The following is a 13190-nucleotide window of genomic DNA, read 5'->3' as shown; positions in this document are numbered from 1 at the left end:
GTAAAAAGGCCACCATTTTATTATGCTCACAATTCTGTGGATCAGGAATTCAGGCAGGGCAAAGTGGGATGGCTCACCTTTGCTACACAAGTTGGAAGTTTCAGATGGGGTGGCCAGATATGTCTGGGACAGCTCAACTGGGGCCATCAGTCTGGAGCCTCAGCTCTTCCATAGTTGGTGTCTGCTGTGGCTGGAACGTCTCCTTCACTCATGTGTCTGGCTCCGGGGTTGGGATGGCAAGAACAACTGGGAATTGGCCAGCAGTACTCTGTCTGCAAACCCTCTCCATGTGACTAGCTTGAGCTTCCTCACAATATGATGATCCCAGGGTAGTAGCACTTGTTACATGGTGGCTGGCTTCCGTGAGGCAGGACTGGGAACTATGAGGCCTTAGGTCTACAGCGAGAACTCATGCAGTATCCCTTCACTTCTATTCTATTGGTTAAAGAAATCATGGTGCCTGCCCAGAGTGAAGGGGGTGGAGAGAGGGTTTCTACCTCTTGATGGAAGTGTGGCAAGGTCATATCATAGATATGCATGTGAACAGGAGTTATTGTGGCAGAGATCTGTAGAAAACAGTAGCTGCCACAAACAGAAATTCCAAACTGAAGGCACTTAGGCAGGAATGCACCTCACCGACTGATGATTGTCTGGGCTTCTGTTATAGCACAGTGGACAATCAGCAATTGATAAGCTTGGCCAAGACCAAGTTTAGCAAAGCCGTCTTTCCCCAGCAAGAACGGCAGGCAGTTGACTGCAGGCTGTGGGGAAAAGTGCTGACAAAGAATTTCATTCACTATGCTCTTTAATCCTGCCCCAAATCCCACTCATCTTGAACTTCAGGATTGAGACAACCGAGGCAAAGGTTTTCCTCGGAGAGCTTGAAATGGCTTTGAGGATTTCTTATATGATTAGATATTCAAGCAGTTCTTCATCGTTTTTACTGAATGTTTTCAAGTAAATTGGTGCATGCATTTCTTGGGACTAAAGTAACACTGGTTTATCATGTAGGTTCTTACATTCCTATGGAAGCTGCAGCAGATGGTGATGAAGCATGAGTCTGAATTCATAGATCGAGTTTAAATTTTGGCTTCATTCATTGTGCGACCTTGGGCAAATTACTTAACATCTGAGAATCTTAGTTTCTCCTTGGAAACTTAGAATAATAATTGTTCCTAATTTTTAAGAATGAGGCATTATATATATATATACATATTTGTATATATATAAAATGTCTCATTCTTTTTATTTATATATATTTATATATATAAAATGCCTCATTCTTACAAAATCAGTAAGAAGGAAGAATTATTATTCTAATGTTTTATGTATCTATGTGATCACTGTAGTCTCGGAAAGCTGGACTACCTCTCATTCTTTGGGCTGGAGTACACGCCCACGTTTTCTGTGAGGGCTTCCCTCAACATCCTATCTAAGGTAGGTGCTCCCTGTTTCTGTCTGTCCCTTTACCTGTTTGACATGCTATAATTACACTCAAGGTCATTCTTGTACCTGGTGATTGCTCCCCTTAAACCCATTATGTTTTCTTGACTGGTTTTTATCTTGTTTTTATAACAGCATTTGAAGGAATGCTCATTCATCACAGAGTCTGTCCTAGCTCCTGGCTACTGCAGCAGCTGGAGATAGGGGCCAAGAGAGAAGAGATTGGGGATGGTGGAGGTGGGGCAGGGAGGGGAAAGAGAGGGAAAGGCTGAGGAAGAAAAGGAAGCTATATTCAAAGACACATTTTGGTGAACTGACATGGAGGAAACAATTGAGTCAATGAATGGAAGATACTGTGAGACAACTGGGAATTGAGGATTATTAAAAATGAAAATTTGGGCCGGGCACAGTGGCTCATGCCTGTAATCCCTGCACTTTGGGAGGCCGAGGCAGGGGGTCACTAGGTCAGGAGATCGTGACCAGCTTGGCCAATATGGTGAAACTCCGCCTCTACTAAAAATACAAAAATTAGCTGGGCATGGTGGCGCTTGCCTGTAGTAATCCCAGCTACTCAGGAGGCTGAGGCATAAGGATCACTTGAACCCAGGAGGGGGAGGTTGCAGCGAGCCACGATCATGCCACTGCACTCCAGCCTGGGTGACAGAGCAAGACTCCATCTCAAACAAAAAAAAAAAAAGAGAGAAAATGAAAATTCACTGGGTTACTTATCTGAAAAATATGATTGCCATTAAGACTATCCTCTGGAAAAAAACCCACAATAATATGACCACACATGAAAACTTCTTAGCACATTGCTTGCCATATAGTAAGTAATCATTAATTGGCAGTTATGATGTTAATGAGGTTGATAGTAATGCAAATGAGGACAGCAATAAGAACCAATAAAGAATCTTCTTATCTTAGTCCCATTGAGTTCTGGTGGTATATCCTCTAAGATAGTCCCTCCTGTTGGGAAGATCAATAGTTTTTCTGATTGCGTGTGTGCCAATTAAAGGCAGTTTTGCATTTAATTTCCTAGGGAAAAAGTTTTGTAACTCTTGCTATCTCTATGTGAGGCAGATCATTTCTATTAGAAGTTGCTCTTTTTATTTGTCACTTTATTGTAATTGTCTTAATAATTAAACATTTTCATGGTTCATTATAAATGGTGTGCCTGGAGCTTCTAAGATGACCTCTAGTGATCTCTATGTCCTGGAATTCATACATTTGTATAAATCCCTCCCCTTGAGTGTGAGTTTGACTTTAGTGACTCACTTCTAGAAAACGGAATGCAGCAGAGGTGATGGGATGTTATTTCTGTCTTGGGTGATCTAAGGGAAGCCATCTGGCACGTTGTGAGCTACCCTGTGGAGAGGTTCAAGTTGCAAGAAAAACAGTGGGCTTCTACGAAGTGAGGAGTAAGACCCGCAGTCCAGCAACCTTTGAGGAACTGAATTCTGACAATCATCTGAGTGAGCTTGGAAATGGGTCCACACCCAGTTGAACCTTCAGATGAGATGGCAGTCCCAACTTGACTGCAGCTCCCTAAGATGCCTTGAGCCACAGACACTGTATTAGTTGGTTCTTACACTGCTACAAAGAAATATCTGAGACTGGGTGGTTTATAAAGAAAAGAGATTTAATTGGCTCATGATTCTGCAGGCTGCACAGGATCATGGTGTCATCAGCTTCAGAGGTGGCCTCAGGGAACTTACAATTATGACAGAAAGCAAAGTGGGTACAGGCATCTTACATGGCAATAGCAGGACCAAGAAAGAGATGGAGGAAGTGCCGTACACTTATAAACAACCAGATCCTGTGAGAACTCACTCACAAGAACAGTGTCAAAAGGATGGTGCTAAACCATTCATGAGGGATCCATTCCCATGATGCAATCATCTCCCAACAGGCCCCACCTCCACCACTGGGGACTACAACTGAATATGAAATTTTGGTGGGGACACAGATCCAAACCATTCAGGCACTCAGTGGGGTTGTGCCTGGATTACTGACCTGCAGAAACTGTGAGATTAAAAATGTTTGTTGTTTGAAGCTGCTAAGTTTTGGAATAGATGCTGCAATAGATGACTAGTACAAACGTCAAGTACCATTTACACAAGAGGCACTGTTGAAGGACCTTCATGGGATATTCTACCTACCAGTAATCGGTTAGGGAAGTGGGACAGATGGGATAACATGGGGTTTCAGCTGTCTGATAAACTGCTTAGGTTTAGATTCTAATTCTAAACCTAGGCATTTCATTGCTGGGGAATCCTAGACAAATTTCCTACATTCTTTGCACCTTAATTTCCTCATCCACAAAATAATAGAGATGGTATAATATCTGCCTTAGCGGGCTGTGGTAAGAATTAAAGACCTTTCCATGCCCTGGGTGCTGAACTAAATTTTACTCTTTATTATTATCAGGAGGAATTGTTGCCTAAAGAAGACAAAGACCTCTGTATCAAGATGCGGAAAGAGTATGCAGATAGGACTTGTCCAGACATCTTAGGGCTGAGCTCTTAGCCATGTGTTTGGAAAAAGATGCTTTCTTTTTGCCGATTCAGGGATAGGAGAGAGAACGTTTGAGTCTTAATTTTGACTAACACTTGGCTCTAAGGCTGTTGAGCCTAGGTAGCTGTAGTGGAAGAAGGAAAACCTATTTTTTTTTTTTTCAGAGTCGAGTAATCTTTTGAGAAGTAGCTATTTGAAAACAGTGTTCCTTTGAGTATTCCAGAAAAACATTCTTTGTTCTGAGAAAATAAAATAGGCCATTTAGTTATGCAAATAGAAAGCAGAGCTGATTGGACAGCAGATGTTTGTGATGCTGTTCAAGAGGGAAACATGTCTTGCTGAGAATGTCAAAGGCTGTCTATGTTGAAGGCAGTTTTGCATTTAATTTCCTAGGGAAAAAGTTTTATAACTCTTTCAGATGGTTGCTTGTTCTTGCAGTATTTTGTATATTTTGCTCAGCAGTTGCTCATGGAAAATGAAGGAGCTATTTTTGGTGATTTTCTGGGCACAGAGAGAGTTACCTTAGGGTCAAGTGACTGAGAGTATCCTGAGTTGGGGTGAAGGCCCACATCATGGAGCATGCTTTGCCCTGGCACCTTGAAGCACCATGGTTTGGGAAAGATTGGGAGATTGTTCTGGCTATCTGGATGATGACAAGGAGGTTTTGAGGGTCTCCATGAGCAGGGAACAGGGTAAAGAGAGGCGGAGTGGGAGACCCCAAACACAACTGCTGCAGCATGGTTTCCGGGCCTAGCACATTACTTTGGAAGCACACAAGTTTGGGAAAGGGCCTGATCAGGAGATAGTCTTGCATAAACAGCGGTCATTTGGAAGACTTCTGGAAGTCATTCAGTCACCAAAGGGACAGCTTGCCAAGATGAACTTTAATTCATTTTTTTTTTTTTTGAGACAGGGCCTTGCTCTGTCACTGACTGGAGTGCAGTGTCACAGTCACAGCTCACTGCAGCCTCAAGCTCCTGGGCTCAAGCAGTCACCCACCTCAGCCTCCTGAGTAGCTGGGATCACAGGCATATGCCACCACACCTGGCTAATCTTTCACACAAATGTTGTGACTCAGGGTCTCACTATGTTGTCCAGGCTGGTCTTGAACTCCTAGGCTCAAGTGATTCTCTTGCTTCAGCCTCCCAGAGTGGTGGGGTTATGGGCCATTCTTCTGATAATATACTTTTTTAAAGAGCAAATTGTGGTAGAACCTGCAATGGAAGCAACAAAATCCCCACCTCTGATCAGAGCAGCATTTCTTTTATTCCATGGAGGGAAAAGCCTAAACATGGCAATGCAGTTGTATTCTGGGCTCTGAGAGAAGCAGAAATCTGGAGGTTGTGGGGAGAGCCACACTAAAGAAAAAGATGTACATCTATGAGTCAATGAGTAGAAAGGGAAGAAATTAGTGTTTTCTTGAGTGCCTAGTAGGTACTGGACACTTTACACATGATATCTTGCTTCTCATGACAACTGTCCATTTTAGAAATGAGAAACCAGAGGGTTAAACAGGTCACTTGCCTAAGGCTCTTCATCTATCTGATAAGTAGACTGAACACACATTGTCCAACCCTGCATCCAACCTATTTGTACTAAGCTACACTGCCTCATATTTCCTATATAGATGACTGAAGACATATTGTAAAGAGAAGAACTATAGTATCTTGTGGATGCTGCTCATGAATAGATGGACTAATCAAAACCCAATGTCACCTCAGTAGTAATGAGCACACCTAGTGGCCACATGCTGGTTTCTAAATACCATTCACTAAAAAGAATCAGAGGTCCTTGGAAAAATGGCTGATTGTAGGGGTGGAGCAAAATGATTCTGGAACATCTTGATGTGCCAAAAAGTAAAGAAGTGCTCAGAGAATGATGGGACCAATTCAAAAGGACATAAGAGCCAGCTTTTAGAGGCTCCCACTGGCCAAATTTGGGGTAATATGAACATCAACATAATGATAATACTTAAGAATTATAACCTATTGAATAAAGCAAGAAGGTATAGCTCACACTGTTACTAAATAATAAAGGAAATCTCAGTTTTACAGTAGAATGACAACAAATACATGTAGAAGGCATGATGAAATTGGAATACCAGAATTTAGCAACCATTATACTATCAAGACAAACAAGAATCAAAGACCAATATAATGAGCAAACACTGGAGAAATAACAGGATGGTATTTATATAATCTCAAAATACTTCCCAGAAAGATATTTATTAATTGAAAGAGTAAAGTAATAATTTATAGTAGGGAGATTGTTACATCATTTAGAAAAAGAGTTTGTGCATGTGTAGAGACAGAGTAAAATGTTAATTAAGGAACCCAAGTGAAGATATGTGGGTATTCTTTGTTCAATTCTTGTACTTTTCTCTGTCTGAAGCTATGTCAAAATAAAACAAAAAGTTAAAGAGAGAAATGCAAACTAAAAAAGTCAGAGGTGTAAACTTGTCCCTTCTTCTATTTTTCCATTCACCATCACTTCCTTTCTTCCTAACGCCCTGGCACTAAGCAAGGAGGGTGAGGAATGCGGCATTTCAATGCGGCCAAATTGAGGAGACTTAGTGTGAAAGCACCAAAAGCCAGGCAGGAAAATCACAGGTCTCCCCACATGGTGGGTGCCTGGGAAATTCTGAGGTCAGAATGCCCTGCTCCAGCCACCTATGCTAAACCCAGTTCTTGGCTTTTTGAGGTCTGAAAAGCACCTGGTGTCTGTGACACCCTCATGCTGACTGAATACTTTATCATCTGAGGCTACTTCCTATCCATTTCTTTGCTTGATTCCTTCACCAGTCCAGTGACAGGGACTGAGCAGGACCTAACAACTCCCATTTTGCAGATGGAGAAACTGAGTTTCTGTGTCCTGTTTGGGCATCCTGTAGTAAGACTAAAATCTCAGGTCTTGGCCGGTCGCAGTGGCTCATGCCTGTAATCCCAGCATTTTGGGAGGCCGAGGTGGATGGATCACCTGAGGTCAGGAGTTCGAGACCAGCCTGGACAACGTGGTGAAACCCCGTCTCTACTAAAAATACAAAAATTAGCCGGGTGTGGTGGTGCCCGCCTGTAATCCTAGCTTCTCGGGAGGCTGAGGCAGGAGAATCACTTGAACTCAGGAGGTGGAGATTGCAGTGAGCCAAGATCGTGCCACTGCACTCCAACGTGGGCGACAGTGAGACTTTGTCTCAAAAAAACAAAACAAAACAAAAAAACCCCGCAGGATTTTAGGCGCGGGTTTAGTGACTTTTCATGATAATAAAATCACAGGACACCAGCAGAAAACAGTTTTATTTCCAGTCCCCAAAACTAGGCTGGGCATTCTATGTTTTTCACCGCAGCATCTGGGAATTTGTTAGAAATTTTAAAAACCAGGTTCCCCTAGACCTACTGAATCAGAAGCTCTGGGAATGGGGCCCAGATACCTGTGTTTTAATAAGTGTTCCAGGTGATGGTGATGCATATCGAAATTTAAGTACCGCTCTGGGTAAATGTAGCATAACCCCTTAATGCTTCTTATGACAATCATCTCCTTTCATATATGACTACTAGTGACTCTCGATTAAAAAATAAGTCAAACAGAATTTTGCATAGAAACAAACGTAAGGAATTTTCTTAAAAGCATCATCGTTACCTTTCCTGGTAAATTTCTGTAACCTCTTCATAAACCGAGTGTTATCTAGATAATACTAGGAATGGTTGACTGGGTTTCCTCTTGGGTAGGCCAAACTATATACTGAAGACAAGAGCGTAGAATTCCACAAGAGTTTGGGAGGAGGGACTGATGACAATTTTTCGTGGTTGACTAAGTTTTTTAAAAAGCCACTTCCAAGGGTACATTCATTAACCAGTCAGCGAATCCACTTGTTCCAGCGGGAGGTGGGAGGTGGGGGCAGGGGTGGAGCGTGGGGAGGAGCGACACTCACCGCTCCGGAATCGGTGCCTTCCAAGTGTCGCCGTTGCGTCCCCCCGATCCCGCCTTCGGGTCTCCCTCGAGGCCCAACACCCTAACGCTCACCCCTTGGGCATCCGCGCTCCCCGACCACCTCCGTCAACGGACTCCTCGGGATTCCTCGGGCCGCGTCCAGCCGAGGGGGTTCCCGGGCCCGGTTCGCACTGCCCGCCCCCTCACCGCCTCCTCCCGCGTCTCCGCCCCCGCGGGCCGCTGGGCGCCCGGGGAGGCGAGGGTGCCGCCGCCGGAAAATGAGCGCTGCCCGAAGGGTGGCCCGGAGCTGCAGGTAACGCGCTCCAGAGCTCGGGCCGGAGCGGGCCCCACACACCGTCCCTTCCCCGCGGAGACCCGTGGGCTGCGCCCAGGGACTGCGCCGGGCGCCCGGGCTGCAGGGGGGACGCGGGGCGCGGGGGACGCTCGGCCAGCCCTGCCCTGGGGGACGGTCGCGCTCCCCGCTGGTCTTGCAGCCACATCCCAGCGGCTGTTCCCGGGAGCGGCGGGAGGCGGCCTCGGTGAGCCAGGTCGGCGCGGCAGATGCCTGGGAAGATGGAGAAGTTTCTGCAGATCGCGCCTCACTCCCTGGCCATCGTCCTGGGCCCGGCCGAGGCGCCGGCGGGGGAAAGGCCCGGGGCAGCCCGGCCCGCGCCCCCGGCCCAGCCCCGCCAGCTCGCCCGGCACCACATCGGCTACGAGATCTTCGCCGACTTCAAAGCCGAGAACATGCAGCACTTCTGGAACAAGAAAGTCACGGCCGCGGTGGCCGAGACCTTCTTCCTGGGCTGGATCGACGAGCAGGTCCTGCTGATCCAGGGCAAGGAGGAGCATCTGGAGGCGCTGCGCGAAGGCTGGACGCGCCGGGCCCTGCGGCCGCCCTCGGGCTTCCACATCCGCTGCCTGGGTGAGTGCGGTCGCCGGGCGCCCGTCCCGTCCCTTCCCGCCGGGTTGCGTCCTTGCCGTGCGGCCGCGGGAGCCCCGCCCTGCCCCAGCCCGCCGCGGGCACAGCCCAGGCTCCCCTGGGTGCCCGCGTCCCTGCCGGGGGAGGAGCCGGGGGCCCTCTGCGAGCGTGGGATTGGGGGGCACCCGAAAGGAGGGAGCCGTCCCATTCCCCGTGCGCGCCTCCCGCCTGCCCGCGGAGCCTCCCGGTGGTCGGCGGCCTGGGGCTGCCAGGTGGCGCCCGCGTCTCGGCGGGCGGCTCTGAGCGGCGGCGCTCGGCGCGTGGTGTCCCCTCCCGGCCGCTCCGCGGCTGGAGGACGCTGGCCGGGCGGAGGTGGGCGGGGAGGACTCCGGGGCTCGGGTTGCGCGGGGCTCCCAGCCCGAGCGGCGGCTCAGGTGCGCCTGGGACGCCCTTCCCTGGGCGGCGACTGCGGGGGACGCGCCAGGAAGCTCGGGTGGGGGCTGAGTGTTGCGCGCACTCATTTCTGAACGAGACAAGGCTGCGGATTTCGTGTTAAATATCTCACCTGCAGCATATCTCTCAGGTCGTTTTATGTGTTTGAGGGAAGGAAGAGACCCAAAGAGGCCGGAGGAAAAAAAATCTGATCTTCAACAAAAGAGCAAAACGTGAAGAGGGGCAGAGTCGCCCAGAGGTGAAGGTCGCCACCGCACTTCAGTGCTGCTTTAACTTGCTGGTTTTTATTGCACTACTTAATTTCCCCTCCTTAATCCAGTTTGCATCGCCTTTAGAATACACTTGTGAGTTTTGTACTTTGGGTCCGGTGGCTAAAAGCGTACATAGTAAATAGTAAAGCTTTAGGAAACAATTTTAAGGAGGAAAGCATTCTTTCTAGTTCCGCGGTTTAGAAATTCTTTCTTGACATTTGGGGAGGTCAAAAGTTCAAACGCTAAAAAACTGTAAAGTCGCCTTTTTCGTTACTCGCTGTTGCTATGCCGCCTTCCTCTGAAGGATTAGCTGTTACCTGCTGATGTGACTCCATCTATGCGTGTGATAAGTTTATAGCATTTTTATTTTGTTGTGTTTTGTCTATTTTGGCATAGAAGAGATCTTTACAAAGCTTTCTTTGACTTGAGTAGACAGAAAGCTAGTAAAGCTTGCATCTTGTGTATTTTGTAACCTGCGCTGAATTTCAAAAGGTGCCTTAATTTTCTCAATTCTTTTGACTTTAGTAGAAACCTCAGTCCCTGAAATTAAGCAGCCTCCGTAAAGGGCCAAGATGAACGCCTCTGAGACTTAACTTACTTTTGCACTGTAGGGCAGTGACACGTTAGTAAGGATATATGTAGTCATTTATATGCACCGTATAGATTGCTCTACAGGCTTTTAATAATTTTCTTTGAAACTCGATTTCACACTTTTTAATGTTTTATTTTGCATAATTTCAAATGTATACAAAAGTAGTATAACTCAAAAATATTGTATTGAACCCCTACCGTGTACTCATCATCCAGCTCCAAAAAGTATCAATGGCAGGCCGGTCTTACTGCATTTATACCCCCATCTACCCCCTACCAGTTCTATTTTGAAATCCCAGACATTATACCAACTTAATTTCATTTGTAAATATTTCAGTATGCTCATGTATTTTTTTTATTTCAGCAGAATTTATAAATTCATAGGAATTGGTGATCTGTCATATTAACCAAAGAGAAATATTTTGGCAATTTTTAAAGGTTTCAAATTGCTCTAATTGGTTGACTGTTGCCCTGACCTGGGTAGGTGACCTGACCTGAGCCGTCTGTGCTGACTGGCAGCTGATGGGGCCTGCCAGCCTCTGCAGTACTGAGCTCCTCGCCTCACCTCTGCACCCTCAGAGGAAGCAGTGGGACTGCCTCTTAAAGCCCAGGCATGAGGTAAAAGAGCAGGGGTGATTCCTGCTGGGATCCAAGTGGTAACTTTCTTTTGAACTGCCTGGGGCGGGCGGTGGGATGGGTTAAAATCTCCACTGGAATTCCAATTTTGCTTCAGTAATGACGGTAAAATGCTGAATTGTTTGAAAGATTTTTATCTACTGTAAAAATTCTCAGTATCTGCTGCAGGCTTCCTCATTTGTTTGTTGCCAGATCTTTTATTGGGCTTTGAAATTCCAGTCTGGAAGCTGATGAGGATTGGCTCACAACCTTTTATTCTGAGTCACAATACACGTGATGACAAGTTCAAATGCTGGCGGGGCAGGAGGAGGGGTGATGCGGGGGATCCTGTACTCTGAAACTGTACTCTGAAAAGAGTCATGTTATCATAGGAATAGCCTGGAATCTATCTATTGTTATATGTACAAAACCGGAAACCAAATGCTATCTTTGATACTCAGTAATAGATTTCTTGCAGCATCCCTTTCAATTGACCCCCATCTGTAGTGCATATATTGTTGGGCCCTTTTACGTTGTTTTGGGATTTTAGCTCATTAATTCATGCATATGAAACAGCCTTAGAGCCAGACACATAGATGAGCTTTACAGGAGGCACATTACATTCCCACTTGTTGAACTCGAATTAGTTCAACTAATTCAACTAATAACTGCTCATCAGTTACCAATAGTCCTTTGAAATAGCTGGTAGCCAAAAGCTTGTTCAAATTTTATCATTCTTGTGGGGGATAAGGATTATTTATAAAATTTGGTTGCGTTTCAGATGATCTCTTAGATCCCACCATAGAGAGTGGTAATGAGTGTTCCATTAGATCCTGCCAGTGAAGAAAGGAGAGGAACCGTTTTGCCCCATCTCTTGACTTGGGTTCGCCTGGGTGCATGATTTCACACAACCCAGAGCAGAGAGGCTTGCAGGTGAGGAGAGACAGGCAAGCCCAGGTGCTTTTTTCTGACTGTGCTGTGGTACAGTTGAGGCAAACCTACACTTTCACAGCAGGATTTGCCAGGAGTTAATATTTTATTCTGTAACTTGAAACACCTGTGTTGAAATCGTGAGTATTTTGGTGCCAGTAATTCCAAAAGTATATGGTTCTAACCAACCGTAAAATTTCAGGTGAGGGTTGGACAACAAGGAGATGATTACTGGATTCAACAAGAAGCAGGGTGTTAAGCCACTCAAAGGAAAAGTGGTTTTGACTTGGCATCTTCCAACCCACTATTTAGAAATAACCTACTAGAATATGCAAGTCCATTCTTAGAAATAACCTACTGTGGGCATGTAGAGAAAAAGTTTGGACTTTTGATTTTCAGAACCCTTCAAAGGGTATACAGGATGCTGGTAATGTTTTAAAATTGTGCTGTATATTTTGAGTAAATCACAGTAAATGAAAACCCATACATGTTTATTGAGTGCTTTCTAGCGCCAGCCTCTGTGTCACTCCTGCAAATAGGAAGACTGATGGGACATGCCATCTTTTGGGGTATTCTGACGTAAGAAATTGTGAGTGTGCTAAATGCTTTGAGGACTCTTTGTTTTGAGTGAACGAGAAGCAGTTACCTCTGTCTTGTGAACTGGTAGGGGAGGTTTCCCAGGTATGAGGCTTTAACTTGAGCTTGTGCAGATGGAGATGGGGGTGGGGCGGGAGTTCCTGCAGAGCAGAAGAACTTTCCCTGCTGGGGAAGGAGGTGACCGGAGCTTGAGTGAAGGCTTGGGGTTGGAGATGTGTTTGGAAACTGGCTGGGGTGACAAGACAATGGAAAGGTGGGAGAGGGCCAGATGTGAAGTTCTAGAAACCACGGGGGGCTTCTAAGCAGGGGCGGGAATGACATGATTTGATCTGTGTTACAATGAGAATTCCGTGCCGGTGAGGGCGAAGGGTGGGACTGGGAGGGAATTAGAAATAGAAGCACCAGCTGGGCCTATTGAAACAGAGGGAGAAATGCCAAGTGCTTCTTTACAGTGTTTGCTCTCCTTTGGTACACTTGCACAGACCACGGTTAGCACCTGAAGAAAGAAACCATTAGTCTGGTTGAGGCTGGAGGGCCTTTTAGCCTCAGCTGCAAGCCCTTAGCCTTTGTGTGGAGCCATGTGCTCCCCCTCCAGACCTCAGGGAGCACGGGTGTGTCTCTGTGCCCAAATGGGAAAGTGGTACTTTACACTTTCCCATTTGATCCTCACATGTTTAAATAGTTCAGACCAAATATGCTTTTTTAGACTTTATATCAGAACTTGTATTTTGCATTATAAAATTGTTTAGAACACATGGGCATCAAGATTTTATTCTTTTCCAAAATTTTTATTGGTTTTCTTGAAAAGAGTTGCTTTATTAAAGTGGTTTCCCCAAATAGTAGATTTTTAAGACAGATTTTTTTTTTTTTGAGACAAGGTTTCATTCTGTTGCCGAGGCTGGAGTGCAGTGGCACCATCATGGCTCACTGCAGCCTCCAACTCCTGA

At 46.0% G+C, this 13190-nt stretch overlaps 1 protein-coding gene across 1 annotated transcript; it reads left to right on the top strand.

Annotated features, from left to right (window-relative positions):
* Positions 1–4564: 4564 nt before the first annotated feature.
* On the top strand, positions 4565–8813 carry LOC108516733 (putative cuticle collagen 80). The gene is made up of 3 exons (XM_017854329.1): positions 4565–4649; positions 7782–8197; positions 8379–8813. The coding sequence occupies exons 1-3, from the start codon at positions 4565–4567 to the stop codon at positions 8811–8813; spliced, it is 936 nt and encodes a 311-aa protein (XP_017709818.1).
* Positions 8814–13190: the final 4377 nt, after the last annotated feature.

The sequence above is a fragment of the Rhinopithecus bieti genome, unplaced genomic scaffold (genome assembly GCF_001698545.2).
Source record: "Rhinopithecus bieti isolate Rb0 unplaced genomic scaffold, ASM169854v2 scaffold_38004, whole genome shotgun sequence".
Taxonomy (NCBI): domain Eukaryota; kingdom Metazoa; phylum Chordata; class Mammalia; order Primates; family Cercopithecidae; genus Rhinopithecus; species Rhinopithecus bieti.
This window is presented reverse-complemented; position numbering and strand designations above follow the sequence as displayed.

Excerpts from the sequence above, each read along its gene's own strand:
- LOC108516733 (XM_017854329.1), top strand. The coding sequence starts at position 4,565 with ATGGTTTGGGAAAGATTGGGAGATTGTTCTGGCTATCTGGATGATGAC. Across the intron at positions 4,650-7,781 it reads CTCCATGAGCAGGGAACAGG|CCACTTCCAAGGGTACATTC; the intron begins GTAAAGAGAGGC and ends TTTTTTAAAAAG. Across the intron at positions 8,198-8,378 it reads AGGGTGGCCCGGAGCTGCAG|CCACATCCCAGCGGCTGTTC; the intron begins GTAACGCGCTCC and ends CTGGTCTTGCAG.